This window comes from Microtus pennsylvanicus, chromosome 3 (genome assembly GCF_037038515.1).
Source record: "Microtus pennsylvanicus isolate mMicPen1 chromosome 3, mMicPen1.hap1, whole genome shotgun sequence".
NCBI lineage: Eukaryota > Metazoa > Chordata > Mammalia > Rodentia > Cricetidae > Microtus > Microtus pennsylvanicus.
This window is the reverse complement of record NC_134581.1, coordinates 47,166,422-47,188,952: the sequence shown is the minus strand read 5'-3', so window position 1 is coordinate 47,188,952 and position 22,531 is coordinate 47,166,422. Positions and strand designations below refer to the sequence as shown.

The window sequence follows — 22,531 nt, the reverse complement described above, 5'->3', positions numbered from 1 at the left end:
TGGGCAAAAATCATCGTTCCCAAGATACTAAAATTGGTGCACATCTCTAGGGCACATCATTTTTTTCTTTCTAACAACAGTTAGCCTGTACTAGTACAACCAAAGAAAGCTCACTGTATAGGATGGCATGTTAGAGAGGTGAAGGGTAGGGTGCAGGGAACTATATAGCCAGATGTCTGGACATCTGGTTATGGTGTCTCAAGATACTACAGTTGAATCTTTGTCCAAGTTATTTACAGAAAATAGATGTTGTATATGTTGAAGATATTTAAATTAGATCAAGGTTTTGTTTGATCTGAAGTGGAAAGCTACAGTTCTGTGAGCTGATTGTTAACAGAATTACTGGGATTCTTAGGATTCTTGATGCACATAGCAGGAGATAAGGGCTCACCATGTAGCTTTGACTGGCTGGGAGCTTACTACATAGACCAAGCGGTCTTGAACTCACAGATCCACCTGCCTGTGCGTGCTGGAATTGAAGGTGTGAGCTAGTCAAAGCACAGCGCTCTTACATGTATGTTTTGTTGCACAGAAATCTCCTGGGCTCTGTCCTGTTTTTCCTTTCACACCTCTGGGTCAGCTCATTTAGATTTAGAAGATCTGTAGGGAGAAACTTCTCAAGCTATCCAATCACGTATTTGATATATCCTCTTAACGTTTTAAGGGACCTCCAAACAAATATATTAAAACCAAGATTCTTGCTATCATTTTTACCATCTCAGTCAATCATCATCCACCTGACCTCTTGGTCAGGCCTCAAACCAGAACCCTGCTTCTTGTAGTCATTTATCCTCACCTCACAGGGGATCTGTTCCTCTCTCCACCTCACAATGGAATGGCACTACAATGTTAGAGTTTTCCATGTTCCAGCTTCCAGTGGATTTTGAAAAAAAAGCCATCCCATAAGGACATCAGAAAAGGGGAAGGGTGATGTCAGAGTTTCTGCCACATTGGTTTCCTGCTGTGTCTGCTTTGAGTCGTCAGTTTCCCTTCGTGGAAGATCACTGCTTCTCATAAGAGGACTGTTAAATTTCCACTTTCCCAACTTTGGTAATACTCTTTTGTGCCTAGCCTTCAGATCCTGTGGTGGTTTGGAAAAAAATGGCGCCCAAAGGGAGTGGCACTATTAGAAGGTGTGGCTTTGTTGGAGTGGGCGTGGCCTTGTTGAAGGGAGTGTGTCACTGTGGAGGTGGGCTTTGACATCTCACGTATGCTCAAGCCACACTGAGAGTATGGGACCACTTCCTCTTGCCTGCACTCCACCATGTTGCACCATAATGATAATAGACGAACCCTCTGAAATGTAGGCTACCTAATAAAATATTTTTCTTTTAAAAGGGTTGCTGTGCTCATGATATCTCTTCACAGCCATAGAAACCCCAACCAAGACAGACCCCTAACAGTCCTCCTGCACTGACATGTTTGTATGTTTTTAAGTAGGCCTCAAATGCCATAGAGGCCTGCGTTCTACATTAGTTCAGATGGAAAGTGTTCCATCACGTTCAGAATGTTCTGTTTCATCTCTTGCCTTGACTATTCTGTAACTTTCAATACAACCAATACTGTCATTTAAAGACATCTATCCGGTGTTCAGTCCTTCATTTGGAAACTCTCTGGGCCCCGTCAAAAAGTGATCATTGTACATCCTTGTGTATGCTTCCCCAAAGGCATTCTTTCTTGCCCTCTTTCTCATTGTGTTCCATTCCTTTAATCATATTGGCTTAGCTCCTATCTTGGGATTCTTCTACTTGACCATGACAATCACACATTTTTATCTTTCATCTCTAGAAAGACATTTCCCAGACAGCAAAGGCCATCTACTACCTGTCCCCAGTGTCTCTGACACTGCCTGATGTGCACAGTTGCTGAGTAAAGGGATCAAAGCCTATATTGTTTGCGAAGAACAGGAGACCACCCATGTGTTTAACTTTCCACCCCGAATCTTCCAGTAAGTTTTAGCTGAAATGAGTAGTGTTTTGTTTCCGACTTACAACTGGAAGGTTTCGTTGTACTTCGGTGACCATGTGTTGCTCTTTGTCTTTGTCCCTTGTTTTCTCCTCTTGTCCCCCAGACTTGGTCCCAGCATGAAAACTTCCACAAAGGGGCGGAACATGGCCGTGGTCTGCCAGTTTAGGTCGTTGATAGCAATCACTGAAAAGCAGAAGCCAAGTTTCAGCAAACTGTTCTGTGGAAACTAGCTTCCTCCCCATGGCTAGAAGTAGTACTTGAGTGTGTCCTGACTGGACCCACAAGGAAATGTTCCACAGGTTGAAATACTCAATACCTGGGAATGCCCTGGTAATGGAAAGTTCAACTTGACATTCATGTGAGTGACATTTATAATGAAAAGTTATAATGAAGGTTAAAACCCTGGTGGTTTTTCATACTAAACACTAGGAAAACTCCATTATGCAATATTTAGAAAATAGATTAAAGTTGATTCTATGTTATCATACATACTTTCAATAGCTATACAAAAATTAGATGATAGTGTATTATAAATATTTTATAATCAGTATTTACAACTTCATCATAGTTATCTAATTTGCTAATTCCATCATATACTAAATGCTATGGCTGTTTCCTAATTCAGGACTCACACAAACAATTCTAAATAGATATGTTTATATGTTCCTGCTCAGTTTTGGCTACCAGTAGAAAGAGTCTTAAAATTTTTACTGCTAAAGATTAAGCTTTTGGGCTTGATATATATTTACATATTTTTAAAACACACTGAAGGATGCTGAACTTTGATCCTATATAAGCAAGACTACTTGGAATTTTTCCATATGTACTTGTCACATAATTTGTTCTGAGCCACAGCAGCTTAGGAATATGGTGCAATTCAAGCATACACTGGAAGACGATGGTTTTAACCAAAGTGGATACTAAAATGACTAAGTCTATAATAAAAATAGACTACAAGACTATTTAGTAAAATGTTGGCTATTAAATGAAAGCTTTTAGTTGGAAAACAGGGTTTTGTGTTCATAATATTGAGCCATTTTATTAACAACAAGGAAAACCAGTTAAAAGTAGCATAAAATAAGTAGATTATGTGAGTGGTAAGAATATATTGGTCTATATTTAATTATAAAATCCACTTTTGAATTTTAGTCCCCAATATATTGTCTTTAGATGTTTTAAGAATTTGTTTTTCTGAAGAAATTTTAACCATGTCCTATAGTGGTTTGTATTTAAAAATATATACAAGAGAAGTGATAGTTTTCATATAATTTCTGTAGATGTTAAAGATTAATAGATTACAATATCTGAACCTCAATTGTACCTTTTACAGTGACTTTATGCTCTCCAGTCCCTGGGGTGGTGGTGACATCCACATGGACAGAGATCTGACCTACAGAATCTTTGGAGGAGCGGCCTGCAAACAGAAGAAAAGTAGTAGCTTGAATGTTCAGGTTGCATGTCTTATTTTCTTTGCCTAAGGATTAAATATTGCTTTTTTTCTATTAATATCACATGCTAGATACTGATTAATGCTCAGAGTTCACAATGTTGGTGTGGACATGGTAGATCCATCCAAAGCCCTGTCAGTGCAAAAGCTAAATTCCATAAACTCAGTGGAAATTCACCAGATGCCTAATTCCTACCATAGTGAAAAGGTTTAGTGCCCACCCCCAGCACTAATAACACTTTACAGACTGCCTCATTGCTTTATACTCTCTTGTTAAGCCATCTACACCATGACACAGCAGAGCCCTGGAAACTAAAAGATGACCCTAAATGCTGAACTCTAGTCTCCATGGAGCTCAGTATAGGACAAGACAGACTAAATAATACCAAGAGTTATTGCCATATGGTAGCGTTAGAATATACACGTTCACATCATCTATAGGGTAGGCAAGTCCACCACAGTCACACGAGTTAAGGGTTGAACATATCTAGAAGAGTGCTTGCCGTTTAGAGGCAGATCAATGAATTCAAACCATTACTGCATTTTTAAGCTTCGGTGACCCCCCCCCACAGAATCTATTGTGTTCTTCAGCCTCAGTCTTCTCATTTGTAAAACGAAGAGAAAGCCAACCACTTTCCAACCACTTTTTATACCCACACTTCTTAATCTATCATTTAGGAACACACCAGTTTGAAGCATACACTTAAAATATGATGATGGTGGTCTTCGTGCTACAGTGTACACGAAGCTGCTAGCACCTGTTGTGTAGCCTGGGAACTTATGCCAACTACAAATTAACTGTGCAAGGAATCACTGAGATGTTTAAGTAAAATTACCCTTGTTCACATGCAACACGATTCCATACTTAAGAGACCCTATAGCTCATCTAGAAAATGCTTAGATTTAATAAACATTTCAAAATCAACATACAAAACTCAGTAGCTTTCATACAAATCAACAATGAACCTGCATAGCAATCCCCAGTAAAGTTCCCAGGAATAGACCCTCCGACAGGAGGAAGATTAATACAGTGAGAAATTTAGGGCACTGACAAGAAGTTATAGGAGACACCAGACATGTCCTGGATGGGTAGAATCGATACTGGGAAGATGACTGTTACCAAAAGACATCTATTGATTTAATGTAATCAAAATTTAGTGCCATCAAAATTCTAATGAATATGGGTGTGGTGGTGCATGCCTTTAATACTGACACTTGGGAGGCAGATGAATATAAATTTGAGGTCTTCCTGGCCTATGTAATGAGTTTCAGGACAGTCAGAGCTATGGAGGCAGACCCTGTGTCAAAAAATAAAATCCAATGACAGTCTTCACATAACTAGAAAATACATCTCAAAATGTATGTGGAAACACGAAAGACAACGTAGCCAACCCAATCCTAAGGAGAACACATGTTGCTGGAGACACCATAGTAACTGACTACAAACCATACCGTGTGTTAGAGAGTCAAAGGAAATGCGGTACTAGCACAGAGAAAGCAGGTGAAAGGCAGTCCAGAAATAAACCCACACAACTATGGGTAGACGATCTTTGATAAAGGACATCAAAGACATACACTGGTGAAAAGAAAATTAGTTCAGGAAAGAGATAGCAAACTGGAAGAAGTGTGAACTTAGACCCACATGTCTTACTTGCTTAAAAAAATCAACAGAAAATGTATCAAAGTCCTGAATTTAAAACCTGAAATTCTGAACCTGATAGAGGAAAACCTAGGAAGTTACGATCAAGTTACAGGTATGGACAAGAACATTTGAGTAGGATTCCTGTTGTTCAGGATACAATCTCCAGAGTCAACACATAAGACCATAGGAAATTACAAAGTTGTTGTACAGCTAGGGAAGCCATCTTGGCCAGCTATACTCAGAGAAATATCTAGATTATGTAATAAGGAATTAAAAAAATTAAACATCAAGACCCCAAAACTGCTGATGAATGGGGGAGGGCATAGCACTAATGAACTGAAAGTTTTCAAAAGGGGAAATAGAAAAGGTCAGTACTTAAAAATGCAAACAGAAGCCACTTTGACATTCCATATCACCCCCGTGACAAGGGCTATGATCAGGAAGACAAATGAGAAAACTGGTGGAGAGGCTGTGGGGCAAGGGAACCCTTGTCCACTGCTGGCGGGAGAACAAAGGTGATGTGGGATTCCCTCTGTATGCTGTGATTACCATTGATAAATGAAGGAACTGCTTTGGGCCTACAGCAGAGCTATAGGGGAACAGAACTAGAGGGGAAAAACTAAACAGAATGCTGGGAGAAAGAAGGGCGGAGTCAGGAGAAGCCATGTAGGCCCACCGGAGCAAGACAGAACTTTAGATGGTAGGCCATAGCCACGTGGCGATATACAGTTTAATAGAAATGGGTTAGATTAATATGTAAGAGTTAGCCAATAAGAAGCTAGAGCTAATGGGCCATGCAGTGATTTAATTAATATTGTTTCTGTGTGATTATTTCAGGGCTAAGCAGCCAGGAACCAACAAGCGGCCTCCTTACTACACAGAGTAGTGCAACCACTGCAGAAATCAGCATGGAAGTTCTTCAGAAAGTTAAAAACAGAGCTACCATATGCCAGCTATTCCTCTCCTGGGCATATGCCCAAAGGAGTCTGTACCCTACCATAGAGATAGTTGCATGACTCTGCTTATTGCCGCATGACTCATAATGCCAGGGCATGGCACCAGCTTAGTTGCTAGTCAACAGAAGGATGAACAGTAAGAATGTGGCACAAATATACAGCAGAATTTTCCTAAGCAGTTAAGAAAAGTGAAATTTGCAGGAAAATGATGGAACTGAAAAGTTTGCCACTGAGTGAGGTGAGCCTGTCTCCAAGACAGAAGGTCACATGTTCTCACATGCAGATTCTGGCTTTTCTAATGTTTGTATCTAAATAATCGGTGTGAGAGTGAGTATAGACTCTGAAGCTAGGTGGGTGATTACAAGGTGGGCATAGTGTTGAGGTGACGGGAGGATGTCATGTGTGACATGAATGTGGGAAGGAGATGAGTTATTGTGTGGGGCAGAGTGGGGAGGGGTGGAAGGGAAAGGTGAAGGAGGCAAGCAAAACCCAAATTTTGTTTGAAATAGGACATAATGAAATCTGATTCCTTGCAAGCTAATAACCCCACAATGGTGGATGTCTGTAGTAATCTCTCACTGCTGTCAAGGGGAGTTAAGGGTAGTGCTTCTGTTACCTGTCATCTCCACATACTAGTTGGCTCACTGTTTAATTTTCACAAGTGGAACTGTGTGGCACACCACTTTGTAACCTTTTCATAAGGTATGCAATGAGCCAGAGCCTTGTTCATATAAAATGAATTCCCAGAGCTTCAAACTGAAGCCAAAGGGGTCATTGGGTTTCCAGCTAGTGAATAATCAGACTAGGGTATGTTCGTCTGTTCACCACCAGAACCTCCATCCTAGGGACACCATTTTCATCCATTTTTGGCATTGAGAGGAGGAGTTTTCAATCATGTGAGTAAATGTTCAGAGGAGGAGGAGGAAGTCCTCTCCCAGTGAATGATTTTTAATAGCAGGCATTTGTTCAGTGCTTAGGGTCCAGGCATAGAGTGTTCCATCTAAGATACTAGTCACAGATATTGAAGGACATAGAATTACTACTTGCCCAAGCTGCTGTTCTGGTTTTATCTCACCACCAGAATGGCTGATAACAGCATACCTAGGAACTGATAATTTAGAAGCCTTGGAGAAGACGACCTAACCCCTCTCCCAACAAAGTTTGTCCTCAGGGTTAGGGACATCAACTACCTGTTGATTATAACTGGTATAGTGTTGGGGTAAAGTTTTGTAGGCTCAAGGATCTCTTTGAAAAAAAAGGAAATTGAATGGGATAATAGGTAGATTAGTATGCACTTACTCACACTAATAATAATAGTGAGTAATAGAGTGAATACTTGGTGAGCTATTTTTATAGGTAATTTACACTGGTATAGATTCTCATATATTGATACAAATTCAAATTATAGTTGTTACATTGAATATGCTATTTCTGTTTATAATATTTGTACTATGCAAATAACTATGCAAAGTTATTTTGTCATATTGTATGCATGTATGTTTCTACCTTTATTTAAGACATTTGATATATTTATCATGTTGCACTATACATTTCTCCCTCTGATCAAGATACTTATACATTATTTACATTTTGAGGTCATTGTGCTAATTTACTGTACAGTTGTTTAAAGATTGTTTAATATTCTAATATGAAGTCTTAGTCTTTAAGTTATATAGATATTAAGATTCATAGGTTAATAGTCATCCATGTTTGTCATCTTATAGTTAGACTAATCAGGTTCTTTGGATGCATAAGGATTATATTCTGCATAGATAGGTAATCTTCAACCACTTCAAATAACTGTAGAACATGGCATTTAAATAACTTTGGGTTCTGTTAACATGAGACACGATTGCTCCTGGCAGCACTGATCTATTCCTAAGAGAATGTTGAGCACCAAAGACACTCCACTTTGAAGCTTGTTTTCTTCTTGGCAAAACTGGCTTTTGGGAAAGGAACTTCTCATGCCTTGGTCACTGACAAAATGCATGGTGTTCAGATCAGACAAGCAGAATACATGACAAAAGACTGGCAAATCTTGGCAAGACAGGGTAAGATGGTTCTGAAAAATTTCCTGCCTCCAAAAATGATTTGTCAGTTACTCTAGGCCTTAGCCAAAGTTGGTTGCTCCAATGTTACAAATGAGACTTTGGGTGATTGCCCAGGTAGCCAGTTGTCTCTGTCATTTATAGCACTTTCTGCCTACTCAAGTAATATTATCTCCCTTCTCAGGTCATCAATGGGGTTGAAGACTAAATAGTCATAGTTATTTTCCATGACTTAGCCAAGCTATTTCTAATATAAGACTTTGACTCCTTAGGATAAAATAATTATTAAAACATTTAGCCTATGTTTCTTGCTTATTATTTATGCTGGTTGTTATTCTAATTTTTATTCTTGATATATTCTTATTATATATAATTTTGCATTGGGTTTGGAACTCTCTTATTTACACAAAAGGGGGGGAGATGCTGGGGAACCTCCTTCAGCCAATGGCCTTGGAATGCTGGTCCAGGTTGGGCATGGCCTTGGGTACCAAAAAAACATGTGATAGCTCTCTCTCCTTTTTTGCCTTACTTCTAGATTCAGTTCCTGTTACCCATTCATGCAGAGGTATCTATGAATCTTCCCTAAATAAAGAACCCTTTATTATACTCAATTCTGGTCTAGCATGGGACTACTTTATTTGTGTTCACCTATGTCCTGCCTAGAGCAAAACTCCAGACCTAGGTCCATAGAAACTGCAGCATTTGGTGTATGGTGCTCTCTGATCAAGACTTCTCCCTGACTGTTTACATAGGTAGCCTGGTTACCTGGTAGCCTCTATGCATACTAGGAGAAAAGAAGCAACATGCTGATTTAAAATACAATCTGTGTCCTATTCATAATTTTACTGAAAATAAGCCTTTTAGCCCTTTACTAACCACCTAACAATGTAGTGTAGTGTACCAACCTTCCCCTCTATAATCCCCTGATTTAATTCCTTTCTTAACTAACATTCTCCATTAAGGAGTTCACTGGACTTGTACTAAGCCACTCCCAAGGATCTCTCTCTCTCTCTCTCCCTCTCTCCCTCCCTCCCTGGGTGTGTGTGTGTGTGTGAAAGCCCCTATCTGATTTTCTTTGGGGTAAAAGAATTCTGGTCCTGGAACCTGCTAGGGCTGGGAAATTGCTGGTTTTAAGGGTTTATATGACTGGGAACATTTGTAACAGATATAGAGAAGAATAAAGAAACATGGACAGATGATTCCCATTGTGAGTTGACTTTACCCTCAGATTTTTAGCCCACCCCTTAGCTATTCATGTACCTTTAATTCAACCCTGAATGGAAGCCTTAAAGGCTAGAATTGTTAAGGCTTGCCTTAATCCCTAAACTGGTAATAACTCTATGCTAGAGTTTTCCTATGCAGGACGGATAGCTCTCTGACTTTATACTTGAGTTTTTCTTCCATGAACACAAAACTATAGATATTCCCCTTTCAATGACTCAAGTCTTTTGCATACTGATTACATTTAAAAATAACTTTGTGTAGTATTGTTTTGCCTGTGTATGTACATGCGCCACGAGGGGACAGTACCCACAGAGTCCAGAAGAGGGCATCAGATCCCCTTTGCAAACTGTCATGTATGTGCTGAGAACTGAACCTGGGTCCTCCAGAAGAGCAGTTAGTGCCCTTGAAACCACAGAGCCATCTCTCTAGCTCTGTATTTTATGTTTTGTCTATGTATATACTGTACTTATTGGAAGTTTATTATTTAGTAATTTATCTTACTCCATTTAAAAGCAGACACATTTTCTATTACTAATCTCACTAGGAGGACTAGAAAATTTTAGCAATGACATTTTTAATGGATTATTTCCTATTAATCTTTTGAAGTTTGCAAATATATAAACATGCCTATGACATATAACCTAATGTAATAAAGGGGACATTTAACTTTCTTATTGATTGCTTTGTCCAGATGTATTGGCTTTACTTGCACTGCATGATAATGTTAAAAGCAGACATTAATTATTCTCCACTGGGCTCTCAATTCATCATCCACCCTTTCCTCTTTGCTCCAAGAGGTTGATAATCTGAATATACCATCAGCCATTGGCCCTACACTCCCGTGTCTAGATGGATTTATACCATCAGCCATTGGCCCTACACTCCTGTATCTAGAGGGGTTTGGACATTGGGGAATCCTGGCAAGAAAAAGAATGGAGCAGGCCATGCCAGGTGTTTTCTTTAGGTCTGTCCTGTGAGGGCTGCTTTGATGGCTAGATTCTGCATCAAAAATTTTCCACAAGCAGCCCATTTTAGGTGCCAGCCTCTTTAGAACTCCAAACCATTTCCCTTCCTGTGTAGCTTTTGCTAGAGGGAGGTGAGCATCCTGCCCCTTCTGGTTGTAGTACACCTTGACTATGTTTCTGTAAACAGTTCCTATTGAATTGTCTCCAGTCCATCTTAACTTGGCTCTTCCTGTTAGTTGTAGAGTTACAGCATCTATGTACTCCCAACTGTTACAGAAGATTTTTTTTGGGTGAAGGAACATGGGGATTAACGTAAACACACTATTTTGTAGCTGCCATCATTATGAGTGCCATGGGGAAAGGAGTGCCTAAGGAGGCTTCTGAATGTTGACTTGGAATTATCTTGTGGAAGTGACAATCAGGAAGCAACTACTAACTTCCATCTGTAGGGGATCTCGATTCTGTCTTTCTCTGCCTGCCTGCCTATCTATCTATCTGTCTGTCTTTCTCTGCCTGCCTATCTATCTATCTATCTATCTATCTATCTATCTATCTATCTATCTATCTATCTATCTATCTATCATCTATCTCTAATTTATCCATTTTATAATGACCTCTGTGGGTACACACACACTCACAAAGATAAAATGGCTCTGAAAGGCTTGGTTATCCTAGCTTTCACTATTTTAAGATTGAAAAAAAATATACCAACACTCCAATAATGTGTGGGAGACCAGGAAACAAGGAGGTCCAGTTTGTTTTAGACATAAAGCAGAGGCTCGTATATTGATAAATTTCCTGTGTCTGGGCAGAGTCAGATCTTATTTTTAGTCCAACATTCTTACCATAGATAGATTGATCTCCCAGAAGGATTTCTAAAAGCTAAACAAAAGGACATACTTTCAAAACAAAAATTACCTTCCCCCACAACACTGAAACAATAAAACAGGATTTGGAAGGCAGGAGCCAGGAAATTTCAATAATCACTGTTATTTGTTCATACCTGAAAAGTTGGAAGCCAGAAAAAAAATCAGAAACCTAACCATTCAACCTTGCTTCGTGCCTGAGCACTGTCTGTATGCAGCCAGCCAGCCATGCTCTGCTTTAGCCTACCATGATAGCTAGCAAGCGTGTGTGTGTGTGTGTGTGTGTGTGTGTGTGTGTGTGTGTGATGCTTAAGCATTACTCCAAATGGCCCCATCCTTTTCTTTCCACTAGGCATGATAGGCTAGGCAGACTCACTGTGAAGGAGCCCCTTAGGATTTCTTTCCTTTTGGGTAGATACCTTAATCAATACAATAGAAGGCAGAGCTGACTATTCCAGGTGAGCACACTGAGGCTCAGAGCTTTGTAAGTCCAATCTCAAAACCCTGGTTCTGTCAGTAATCAAAGACAACTGAGAAGTGGGTAAGGATAACCAGGTTAGTCTTACACTGAGTCTTCTCACCTGAGGATGAGCAAACACATGAAGTATAACAAGGGGCTTTTGAAAAACTGACTAGAAGACAGAACTTTAATCACAGGGGAAAGGTTTAGAGAAGAATGCCTCCCTTTGGAAATGGTATTCCCAAAGCCAGAATGAACTATGGAGCCAGAACCAAAGCATAATAAAAGCAATTTTCTCTAGGTGGAGCCTTATATCCTAAGAATAAAAAAAATTAAATCTGTTTCAGAAAAATTAATGAAGTACAAACTACACCAAATATCTGGCTAGTTCAAATGTTAAATGTCATAGATATAGGGTAAAATGTCCTAGAGAATTTTATAGGTCTCGAAGAAAGAAACAGTTCAATTGGCTGTTAGAGAAATCTAGAAGAAAATGAAGCATGACCTGCTGTTATGGAAGAATTTATGACCCTAGACTTTTAAATTTAGTCAGTTGCTTCTCATGTATTTATGTATAGATGACATTTCAAAAGCTCAGGAATGTTTTAATATTGTGCAAGAAAAATGACTCCAAGACATGTCAACAAAAAGAACCCAAGACTGGCAACATTCTGTGGTCCAAAGCATGGCTGTGACCATAAAACCTTTATTATTTTATTACATATATGAGTACCTGTGTGAAAATGTGTGTATGTGAGTAGGTGTTGTAGAATATTATTTTACAATTTGTTTATGCTGTGGAATATTTGTTTAATGATGCAAAGATGTGTTTATTCTTTTATGTTGTATTTATTTAACTCTGTGAAGCTTTGGTGTGGAGGTCCTTCTGTATATATGCTACTTTTATTGGTTAATGAATAAAGAAACTGCTTTGAGCCTATAGCAGGGTAGAATAGAGCTAGGTGGGGAAATCTAAATTGAATGCTGGAAGAAAAGAAGGTGGAGTCAAGGAGAAGCCATGTAGCCCTGCCAGAGACAGATGCTGAACTGAACCTTGGAGGTAAGCCACAGCCGCATGGTGATACACAGATTAATAGAAATGGGTTAAATTAAGATGTTAGGGCTAGTCATTAAGAAGCTAGAGCTAAGAGGTCAAGCAGTGACTTAATTAATACAGTTTCTGTGTGGTTATTTTGGGGCTGAGCAGCAGGGAACAACAAGCGGCCTTCCTTCAACAAAGCTGTGTTACTTTGCCTGTCTAAAACACCTGATTGGTCCAATAAAGAGCTGAATGGCTAATAGCAAGGCAGGAGAAAGGATAGGCAGGGCTTGCAGGCAGAGAGAATAAATAGCAGGAGAAATCTGGGGATAAAAAGACTGAGGAATTTGAAAAGGAGTGAGGATACCAGGGACCAGCCACCCAGTCACACAAACACAGGATGAGAAGGAAAGAAAAGATGTACAGAATTAGAGAAAGGCAAAAGCACAGAGGCAAAAGGTGAATGGGGTAATTTAAGAAAAGCTGGAAAGAAGCCAAGCTAAAGCCGAGCATTCATAAGTAATAAGTCTCCATGTGATTTATTTGGAACCTGAGTGGCAGGCCCCCAAAAGTGTCAAAAAATAAAACCAAGTATGAGTGCCTGAAGAGGCCAAAGGTACTGAATTCCCTTCAGCTGGAGTTATAGGCAGGGCTGAGCCACTGACACAGGTGCTGGTAATCAAGCTTGGATCTTCTGCGGAACAGTATGAGTTCTTTTTTTTTAATTTGTTTGATTTTGGGTTTTTGAGACAGGGTTTTGATTTTGGGTTTTTGAGACAGGGTTTTGCTCTATCTTTGGAGCCTGTCCTGAACTAGCTCTTGTAGAGCAGGGTGGCTTGAACTCACAGAAATTCACTTGCCTCTGCCTCTTAAGTGCTGGGATTAAAGGTGTGCACCATCACTGCCCGGCTCAGTATGAGTTCTTTTTTTTTGGGGGGGTTCATGCCTTTAATCCAAGCACTCAGGAGGAAGAGGCAGATAGATATCTGAGTTTGAGAACAAGCTAATCTATAGAGTGAGTTCCAGGACAGTCAGTGCTACAAAGAGAAACCCCATCTTGAAAAAAACAAAAACCAAAACAACAAAATGAAACACAAATCCTCATATAGTATAAAGACCATTCAACAACTATTTCATGGGAATAAGCTGTTGACAAAAAAATCTTGGTTAAACGATATGAATTAAATGTTTACCATTTTTTTTTAATAGTAACATTTTTTTATATTGATAAAATAAGAATAAAGAAAAAAAAACAAATTTCCACCTCCTCCCAGCCTCCCCTTACTCTTCTCCCCCTCCTCCCACTCTTCTCCCCCTCCTCCCACCCCTCTCCCCTTCCCCCCACTCCTCTCCCCCTCCCTCTCCAGTCCAAAGAGCAGTCAGGGTTCCCTGCCTTGTGGTAAGTCCTAGGTCCTCCCCCCTCCGTCCATATCTAGGAAGGTGAACATCCAAACTGGCTAGGCTCCCACCAAGCCAGCAGATTGCGTAGGATCAAAACTGCGTGCCATTGTCCTTGGCGTCTCATCAGCCCTCATTGTTCGTCATGATCAGAGAGTTCAGTTTTATCCCATGCTTTTTTTGGTAATAGTCCAGATGGCCTTGGTGAGCTCCCAGTAGATCAGCTCCACTGTCTCAGTCCTGGATTTTACCCCACAAACCTATGAACACTTCATTTTCGATAAAGGAGCTAAAAGTATACAATGGAAGAAAGAAAGCATATTCAACAAATGGTGCTGGCACAACTGGATGTCAACCTGTAGAAGAATGAAAATAGACCCATATCTATCACCGTGCACAAAACTCAAGTCCAAATGGATTAAAGACCTCATTATCAGCCCAAAAACACTGAACCTGATAGAAGAGAAAGTGGGAAATACCCTACAACAGATGGGCACAGGTGATTGCTTCTTAGGTATAACCCCAGAAGCACAGGCATTAAGGGCAACATTGAATAAATGGGACCTACTAAAACTGAGAAGCTTCTGTAAAGCAAAGGACACTGTCACTAAGACACAAAGGCAACCTACTGACTGGGAGAAGATCTTCACCAACCCCGCAACAGACAAAGGTCTGATCTCCAAAATATATAGAGAACTCAAGAAACTAGACTTTAAAATGCTAATTAACCCAATTAAAAAATGGGGCACTGAACTGAACAGAGAATTCTCAACAGAAGAACTTCAAATGGCCAAAAGATACTTAAGGTCGTGCTCAACTTCCTTAGCAATCAGGGAAATGCAAATCAAGACAACTTTGAGATACCATCTTACACCTGTCAGAATGGCTAAAGTCAAAAACACCAAGGATAGCCTTTGCTGGAGAGGCTGTGGAGGAAGGGGTACCCTCATCCATTGCTGGTGGGAATGCAATCTTGTGCAACCACTGTGGAAGTCAGTGTTTCGGTTTCTCAGGAAATTCGGGATCAACCTACCCCTGGACCCAGCAATACCACTCTTGGGAATTTACCCAAGAGATGCTCTATCACATGTCAAAAGCATTTGTTCAACTATGTTCATAGCAGTATTATTTGTAATAGCCAGAACCTGGAAACAACCTAGATGCCCTTCAATGGAAGAATGGATGAAGAAAGTATGGAATATATACACACTAGAGTACTACGCTGCGGTAAAAAACAATGACTTCTCGAATTTTGCATGCAAATGGATGGAAATAGAAAACACTATCCTGAGTGAGGTATCCCAGACCCAAAAAGAAGAACATGGGATGTACTCACTCATAATTGGTTTCTAGCCATAAATAGGGGTCACAGAATCTACAATTGGCGAACCTAAAGAAGCTAAGTAAGAAGGTGAACCCAAGGAAAAACATATCGTTATCCTCTTGGATAAGGGAAGTAGACAAAATTGCCAGGGAGAAAAGTGGGATCTTGGGGGTGCGGTGGGAAGGGGGCAAGGGGAGATGGGGAGAGAAAAGGTAGAAGGGAAGGAGGGGGGACTTGGGGAAATAGGAGGATCGGGATAAAGGAAGGTTGGATAGGGGAGCACGGAACCACAATTCTTAGTTAAGGGACCCACTTTAGGGTGGGCAGGAGAATTGACCCTAGAGGGGCTCTCAGGTGCCCAAGCTGAGGTCCCCAGTTAGTTCCTTGGGCAGCTGAGGATAGGGAACCTGAAATGACCCCATCCTAGCGCAATACTGACGAATATCTTGCATATCATCTTAGAACTTTCATCTGGCGATGGATGGAGATAGAGACAGAGACCCACACTGAAGCACTGGACTGAGCTCCCAAGGTCCCAATGAGGATCAGTATGAGTTCTTAACCACTGAGCAATCTCATCAGCTCCAATGAAGACTTTTAAGGACAAGAATATATTGTACTGTCACTATCAGCTGAATATTAGTGGTTTCATTTCCCCTCTTCAACTTCAGCTTTTGAGCTTCACACCCCATGTGCCTGTTCTGCACCTGGCACAAAGAAGAGGCTTAACAGAGGTCTAGAAGCACAGGGATAATGGGGGCATTGAACAGGAGCACAGGAATGATGAGTAGGTGAAGCAAGGGATTATGGGTAGGTTGAACAGATATCAAGGAGGGATATATTTTTTAATACTAACCATCTTTCAAAGGTTTGCTCTCTTGGATTGAATGTTAAGTATTTTGTAATTTACTCAGTGGTTAAATAATACACTTCACTGGAAATTTCCCATGGTTGATTAAATGAGTACTGGTCTCAGCCCGGCCTCTAAATCCAGAGGGATTCTCTCTTAAAATGTCTTATCTGTAGGGGCAGGTTTCCATACATGTAGAAAATTGTGCATTCAAGTTTGTAAAAGCAATTATTTGGATAAATGTTCTCATAATCTAAGATTTACTCTGTGGCAGTACATAAATTCCCTTGGCAGTCCTTTAATTATGAATGTCTAGGGAGAAAGGAGTTGAGATCATAGGTATTTGAGGAGTTCTACTTGATATGGTTTCTAGGAGACAACGAGCTGTTAGTTACCATGAAAGAAGAAGGCAAAGAGTTTTTAAGTTATACAGGTTGTCTACAAAAAACATTGATGGAAACACTGACCTGAGGTTTTGGTATTGTGTGAAGTTTTGTAAAAGGAAGAAATTACTTAGCCTAAAACATGTTTTTGCTAAGACCTGTTTGCTTACAAGGGCAGACATGTCCCAACTAGTCAGCAGCTCAGTGTCTCCAGTACACACCTGAAATTTACATCCAGCATGTTGTAGCTGGGCAACTTGGGACAAATCACTAAATCTCTCTGTGCTTCAAATTCTTAGGTACTTCCATCCTTTAGTTGTAGACCGTAGACAACTTATTACTTGTATAGAACTTACAAAATTATGTAATAAATAGAAAGTAGTTTGTAAACATTAGACATTCTTACCATGACAGTTTTATCTCATGTATCTATGAATCCTATGAGCTAAATAATGACTGGTGTGCCAAAATAGCTCATGCATGCAATAGTGGCAAGAATGTTATGGGGTTAACCAACTGCTTTTTAAAAAATTTGATGTTAGGCTCTCTCCATTGAAGAAAATGTATGCTTAGTACTGTAAATGTGGCCAACAACTCATGAACCTATCTACTACTTACTTCTTTTTTCAGTTTGTCCTCTAAACTCATTTTCTCTATACCAATATGTTTGTATAGATCTTTGACCTCATAAGAGAGGTCCCTTTGTGCAATTGGATGGTGATTAATGTGGAAAATCACAGCTGGCTAATGGACAGAGAATAAGTGTCTTTGGAATGCTCAGCTACAGATTCAACACTGAAATCACTCTGCACCCTTAGGCTTAGGGACTATCTTGGCAGAGAAACTATAAGAGCCAGGAATTGGGGATGATCAGATGGAAGCAGCATCCTTTGGGCATTCCAGGACCACAACACTCGCACACTAAAGCAGCTGTGGTTGCCTGAATAAGATCAGGCCAGTCAGCATCTCAGCATGTAGTGGGGGAGGGACTCATGAGCTCCTACCTACACCTTGTTGAGGAGATATTGACAGATGATGACTTTTGAAGGAGGAAGTGTAAGCTTTCTTTAAGTATGTGGTCCCTGGTAGGTCGATGATGCTCTTTGGATGGTCCCAAAGTATGGGTATATGGGTACCACAAATTGGTCTTGGTAGGTTATTAAAAATGAACAAAATAGAGGACATGAAGTTGGGGGCAGTACAGAGTAGATGAGGAAGGAGTCTGGGGGGAAATGAGGGAGGGAATATGATCAAGATACACTGTATACAGAAGTGCAATTCTCAAGGAATTAATAGAAATATTAAAAATAAACTGTTACCCCCATTGGCCTGGAAATTTCTTTCCAATGAATCTATCTTACATAAATACTTGCATAAGACATACATAGATCTAATCTACATGGGAAGTAGAAAATGAGAAGATCTCCTGAGTAAATTGGGAGCATGGGGACCTTGGGAGAGGGTTGAAGGTGGGAGGGAAGAGACAGGGAAGGGAGCAGAGAAAAATGTAGAGCTCAATAAAAATCAATAAAAAAAATACTTGCATAAATGCACAAAGACACATAACATTTTAACAAGGGTTAAAAATGAGACAGCATGTGCAGTAAAGACTAACACAGTGAACATGACATAGTTCTTACTGAATACTATGAGTTTTGAGAAGAATGAAGAGAATCTGTCCACGAGTTATAAGCAATGTATAAACACAAAAAGTCAAACAGCATGGCAGGATGAATAGCCAGCAGGTGAGAAGCACAAGATAGCAGAAATGATGCCTCAGTCCACTGACGAGAATCCTGTGCTCTCCCCCTTTGTGAGAATACATGCTTTCCTCATGTGGATCTGTCACTTTGACCAGGATGCCACCCACCATGCCAAACATACCCAGTCTGTTCAAATTGCTGACTGCAGCATTGGAGCAAGTAATTGAGCAGCGTTACAGGGAAATTGGTGGCATGCGGTGATGGGTGGATGGAGCCGTGTCTTCAGTGATCTGATAATAGGTACCCAGTGAAGGCGGAAGACAGGACTGGCTTCCCTCCTGCCATCAACCCAAAATGCTCATCTGGCTGAGTGCTCAAGTCAAAAGCCACTTAAAAGAATCAAAAAGAAACTAGTGTTTCTGTGGATAATGATGCTAACAAGCCCAGAGAGGACCACAGCAGAAGCCAGGTTCCAGGTGTGCAGCAGAGTTCTCTCAGTCCACACTCAGGACTCATTAAAGAAAAAGAAAAAGCCAGAAAACAAGAAGCTACCATGAGAAAAGTGACACAGGATGCTGTGGCTGCTCTTGGATATAGTCTCTCTGCAGGAAGTGGATAATATCCACAGATCAAGTCCTCTGTATGTGCTCTGACCTTCATCCGAAGCTGAGCTAATCCAACAGAGATTGGCAAGCACAGAACATGAGATAAAAGAAATGCAAAGAACAGAACAAGGTAGATTTGGCAAAGGAGAAACAGGAGGGTGGACCCCACTCTGCAGCTGAAGTGGAGAAGTGACCACCAGGAAACCCCATTTCCTTCCCACGTTTAGCTGTCTACCCTATTGATTGATCATTATGATTGAAACAAGAGCATGGAATTTGGAATATATAAAAACATAGACTGGAGAAGGCAATAAACACAATTTATGCCATCCCATCATTATATGAAGCCTACCATTTGTTGAGTGTTATGGAAAATGAAAACACACAAACAGAAGAAGTTCCTACTTGAGCTCACGGTCTGTCTACCGATAGAGAAGGAGACTAAAACCACCAAGAATAACTTCCGGAAGACACTGAGTTTACTATTTCATGAATTTTGCTTTTGATTTTGGTTCATGTATGAGCTGTGGGCTCAGGCAATCATTTAAGCATCTTAAGAGTCTTTTTTTCCTGATGAGCTGAGACGAGCCCACTCCCATCACAGATGGAAACAGGAGGTCACCCTGGTCTGCTGTCACTGTCTCAGACATATTGAGGGCTATTAACATTAATGCCCCTTGTCCTTGTGTTTTGATGTAGATAGAATAATCTAGTTAATTTATCTTAAAGTCCCTCTTCATACAGAAATAGATATCTGTATTACATTGTTTTGAGGGTAATATGTGGAATATATTTTCTTTTAAATTAAGGTAACCTTTGGATTTTATGAAACTGAAAATTTAATAATTTCTCTACCGGGAGTGCATATTTTCATCCGAAAATCTTTAATGCCATCTGGTAACCGAAGAAAAATGGTTAATTTTTTAAAAGGATGGATGCAGAATACGCACGCACGCACGCACACACACGCACACGCACGCACACACACACACACACACACACTCACCCACCCACCCCAGAACTGTCTGGTCATCAGGAAGATGCAGAAAACAAAGGTGCAGAAATCACTTCTAAAGACTATATTCTCCACAATTACCATGACTAACAAATTTCTGAGTTTATACAGCACTGAGGACTCCCCAGGTAGAGCGCCCTAAAATTATTTTCTCTCTTCCTAAAGAAAATGCTGCACACATCTCTTAAAAACTAACAAGCATGCATGGAGCATCAGAGATAAGAGACAATAGTCCAAAGATGCCTAAATCCTAAGAATTTCTAGACTTTGTGTCTGTGTCTTATGGCCCAGTCATCAACCGGGACCTGCTATCTTTCTTTCAATTCATCCCCTTCTGTGGAAACCTAACAGTGTTGCCACAGATAGTGCAGGATTTACTATGAACTGTGTCATGATCCATCTTGAAAACAATTCAGGCCTGGTGTCTAATTGTTAAAGGATTTTTTTTTTTTAAAAAAAAAAGGTCTGGGAATTGAGGTCCAATGTGTTCTCTTTTTTTTTTTTGTTCCCTTCCAGCTCCTGCCTGGCCAAACATTATCTCAGCTGATGGAGTCCAGGACTCATTCATTCATTTATTCATTAGGTGTGCATCAACTATTTAGTAGCTCTATTTTAGGAACTAAAAATTGCTTAGGTCAGTCATTCCTGACCCTCACCATGTATTAGAGGTACTCAAGGAACTTTCAGATGTAAATGTGGGCCCAACTAAACCAGTAACTGAATTATTAGGCACATGCCTGCATATTTTAAATGTTTCAAAGGTGGCTTGCATATGTAGCCAAGGTTGGGAGGTTCAATGCAGCCCCTTGGCAGAGGGGTTCCTAACCAAGGCACAAAAGCATTGTAAGAATCTATTTGTAGGAGCAGAGCTGATGACAGGCAGTCAGCACTCAGGGAGACCAGTGCAATGAAGAATGGGGGAAGAGAGAACAGTGGAAGCCTTGGGCGAGGAGAACTGCGACTGTGTGGACAGCCTCAGCGCTGGGCTAGCTTCACAGGAGACCTGGCTCACAGGCTAAACTCCAAATCCCAATGATCCTTCTGTACAGTGGCACTGCCCTTCCCCACACCCACCTCTTAGACATCAGTTTCGGAGGCAGAACAAGACTGAATCCCTGCCCAGATGGTGAGAATCTGTTGGTGATTTGGGGGTCCTCTCTGAGCCACTATGAGCTTCCACAGCTCCACCACCAAACAGGTGGCATGGGTTGTCTCCTGGGCAGTGAATTCAAGCCCTAGGCTAGGAGCAAACACTCAGGGTCTCCTGATAAGTTGTTAGTGTTCGAAGAGAACGAAGCTGGTTTTGGTTTATTTAGACCTGAGTTCAGACTGCTCCTTAGGCTTCAGTGGCCTGTCAGAATACTGTCTCTGAGTAACTACTACCATAGTTACCTGGACCTTACTACCATACTATACTGGCCTGTCCTGGAACTGGGGAGAAGTATGGAGATGCAGGAACACTGTCTGAAGCAATGTGCTCTCAGAAAGAACTGCCGATGTCAAAGACAAAAGATCAAAGGCAAATCTGTCCTCTTTCTTAAATCAGTATTTAAATAGGACTTCTAAACTATGCCTGTCTATGCTAATCGAATCCAGGATACTGGAGACTTTTCAGTCTACCAATCCATGTTCTTCAAATGGAAGAGACAGACAAGAAACATGTCAACAGCAAGGACTTTGACATCAAGTTGAAGAGAGAAGTAAGAAGAAACCATAGTTCTCTATTTCTTGTGTGTTAAAGAAGGACAACAGCCCTACAGAGATCACACAGAAGGGTACTGGCTGTCTTGGAAGAGAATATGGGGTCTAGGGCTGGAATGGAGCACAGAGAGGAACTTCTGACCAGGAAAAATTCTCTTTGTTGACCAAGGGTCCCTACCTTTACTTTCTGTGGCTCTGTGTTCTATGTAATATTTTATAATAATGGTGAAAATGACATTTCAATTTCAAAATAATGTCAAAGTGTTCTAAAATAGACTTATGTTTTATCATATAGAATGTGAAAATGTTTAAGCTTCAGGTCTGTTGACAGAATAATCACAAATCAAAATGCTGAAATAATCTACATACTAACTGTGACCCTGTGATGCTCCCCACACAAACTTTGAGACAGGTTTTTCTATGTAGTCTTGGCTGGCCTATAATTTATGTGGACCAGGCCTGGAACTCACAGAGATCTTCCTACCTCTGCCTCCTGGCAACCACACTTGGCTGTGGTGGTCTCTTAAGGGACATTCTTGTGTCTCCATTTTGTGGCAAGTTGGTAGGGTTTGGGGTGATGATTCTCTTTTTCCTCTGCAATTCTCCTATTCTCATGCCACTTCAAAAGCAATCAAATTAATCTTTTGTTCTCACAGAAAACTAGAAAAAATAGTATGTATTACTCTGGGTCCTGTGTTAATTAGATATTATGATAATTAAAGTGTTTCAGAAATGTATTTGTCTCCTCTACCTCCAGGCTGGAGCTCCATGGTAACCACCTACAGGTTTGCTCCCCTTAGATGACCCCATAGTCCCTGGAGGCCAATGAGCCAATGAGAAGCTCATCTCTTCTCAACCACTATTAATTGTTGGAGAAAGAGTTGCCAATTGAGTATCAGCCAGGATAAACCAGCAAAGAGAAGAGCTAGTGAGCAGA

The 22,531-nt window shown here is 40.5% G+C and overlaps 1 protein-coding gene across 6 annotated transcripts in view; it reads right to left on the bottom strand.

Annotated features, from left to right (window-relative positions):
• Unc13c (unc-13 homolog C) overlaps nt 1-22,531 on the bottom strand; it is a 453,039-nt gene that overhangs the window by 2,063 nt on the left and 428,445 nt on the right. For all 6 annotated transcript variants that reach the window (XM_075965264.1, XM_075965261.1, XM_075965265.1 and 3 more), the window contains 2 exons: nt 3,290-3,382; nt 1,992-2,151 (listed from right to left, as the gene is read on the bottom strand). In XM_075965264.1, coding sequence (XP_075821379.1) covers nt 1,992-2,151; nt 3,290-3,382 — 253 coding nt within the window. The remainder of the gene's footprint in view (nt 1-1,991; nt 2,152-3,289; nt 3,383-22,531) is intronic.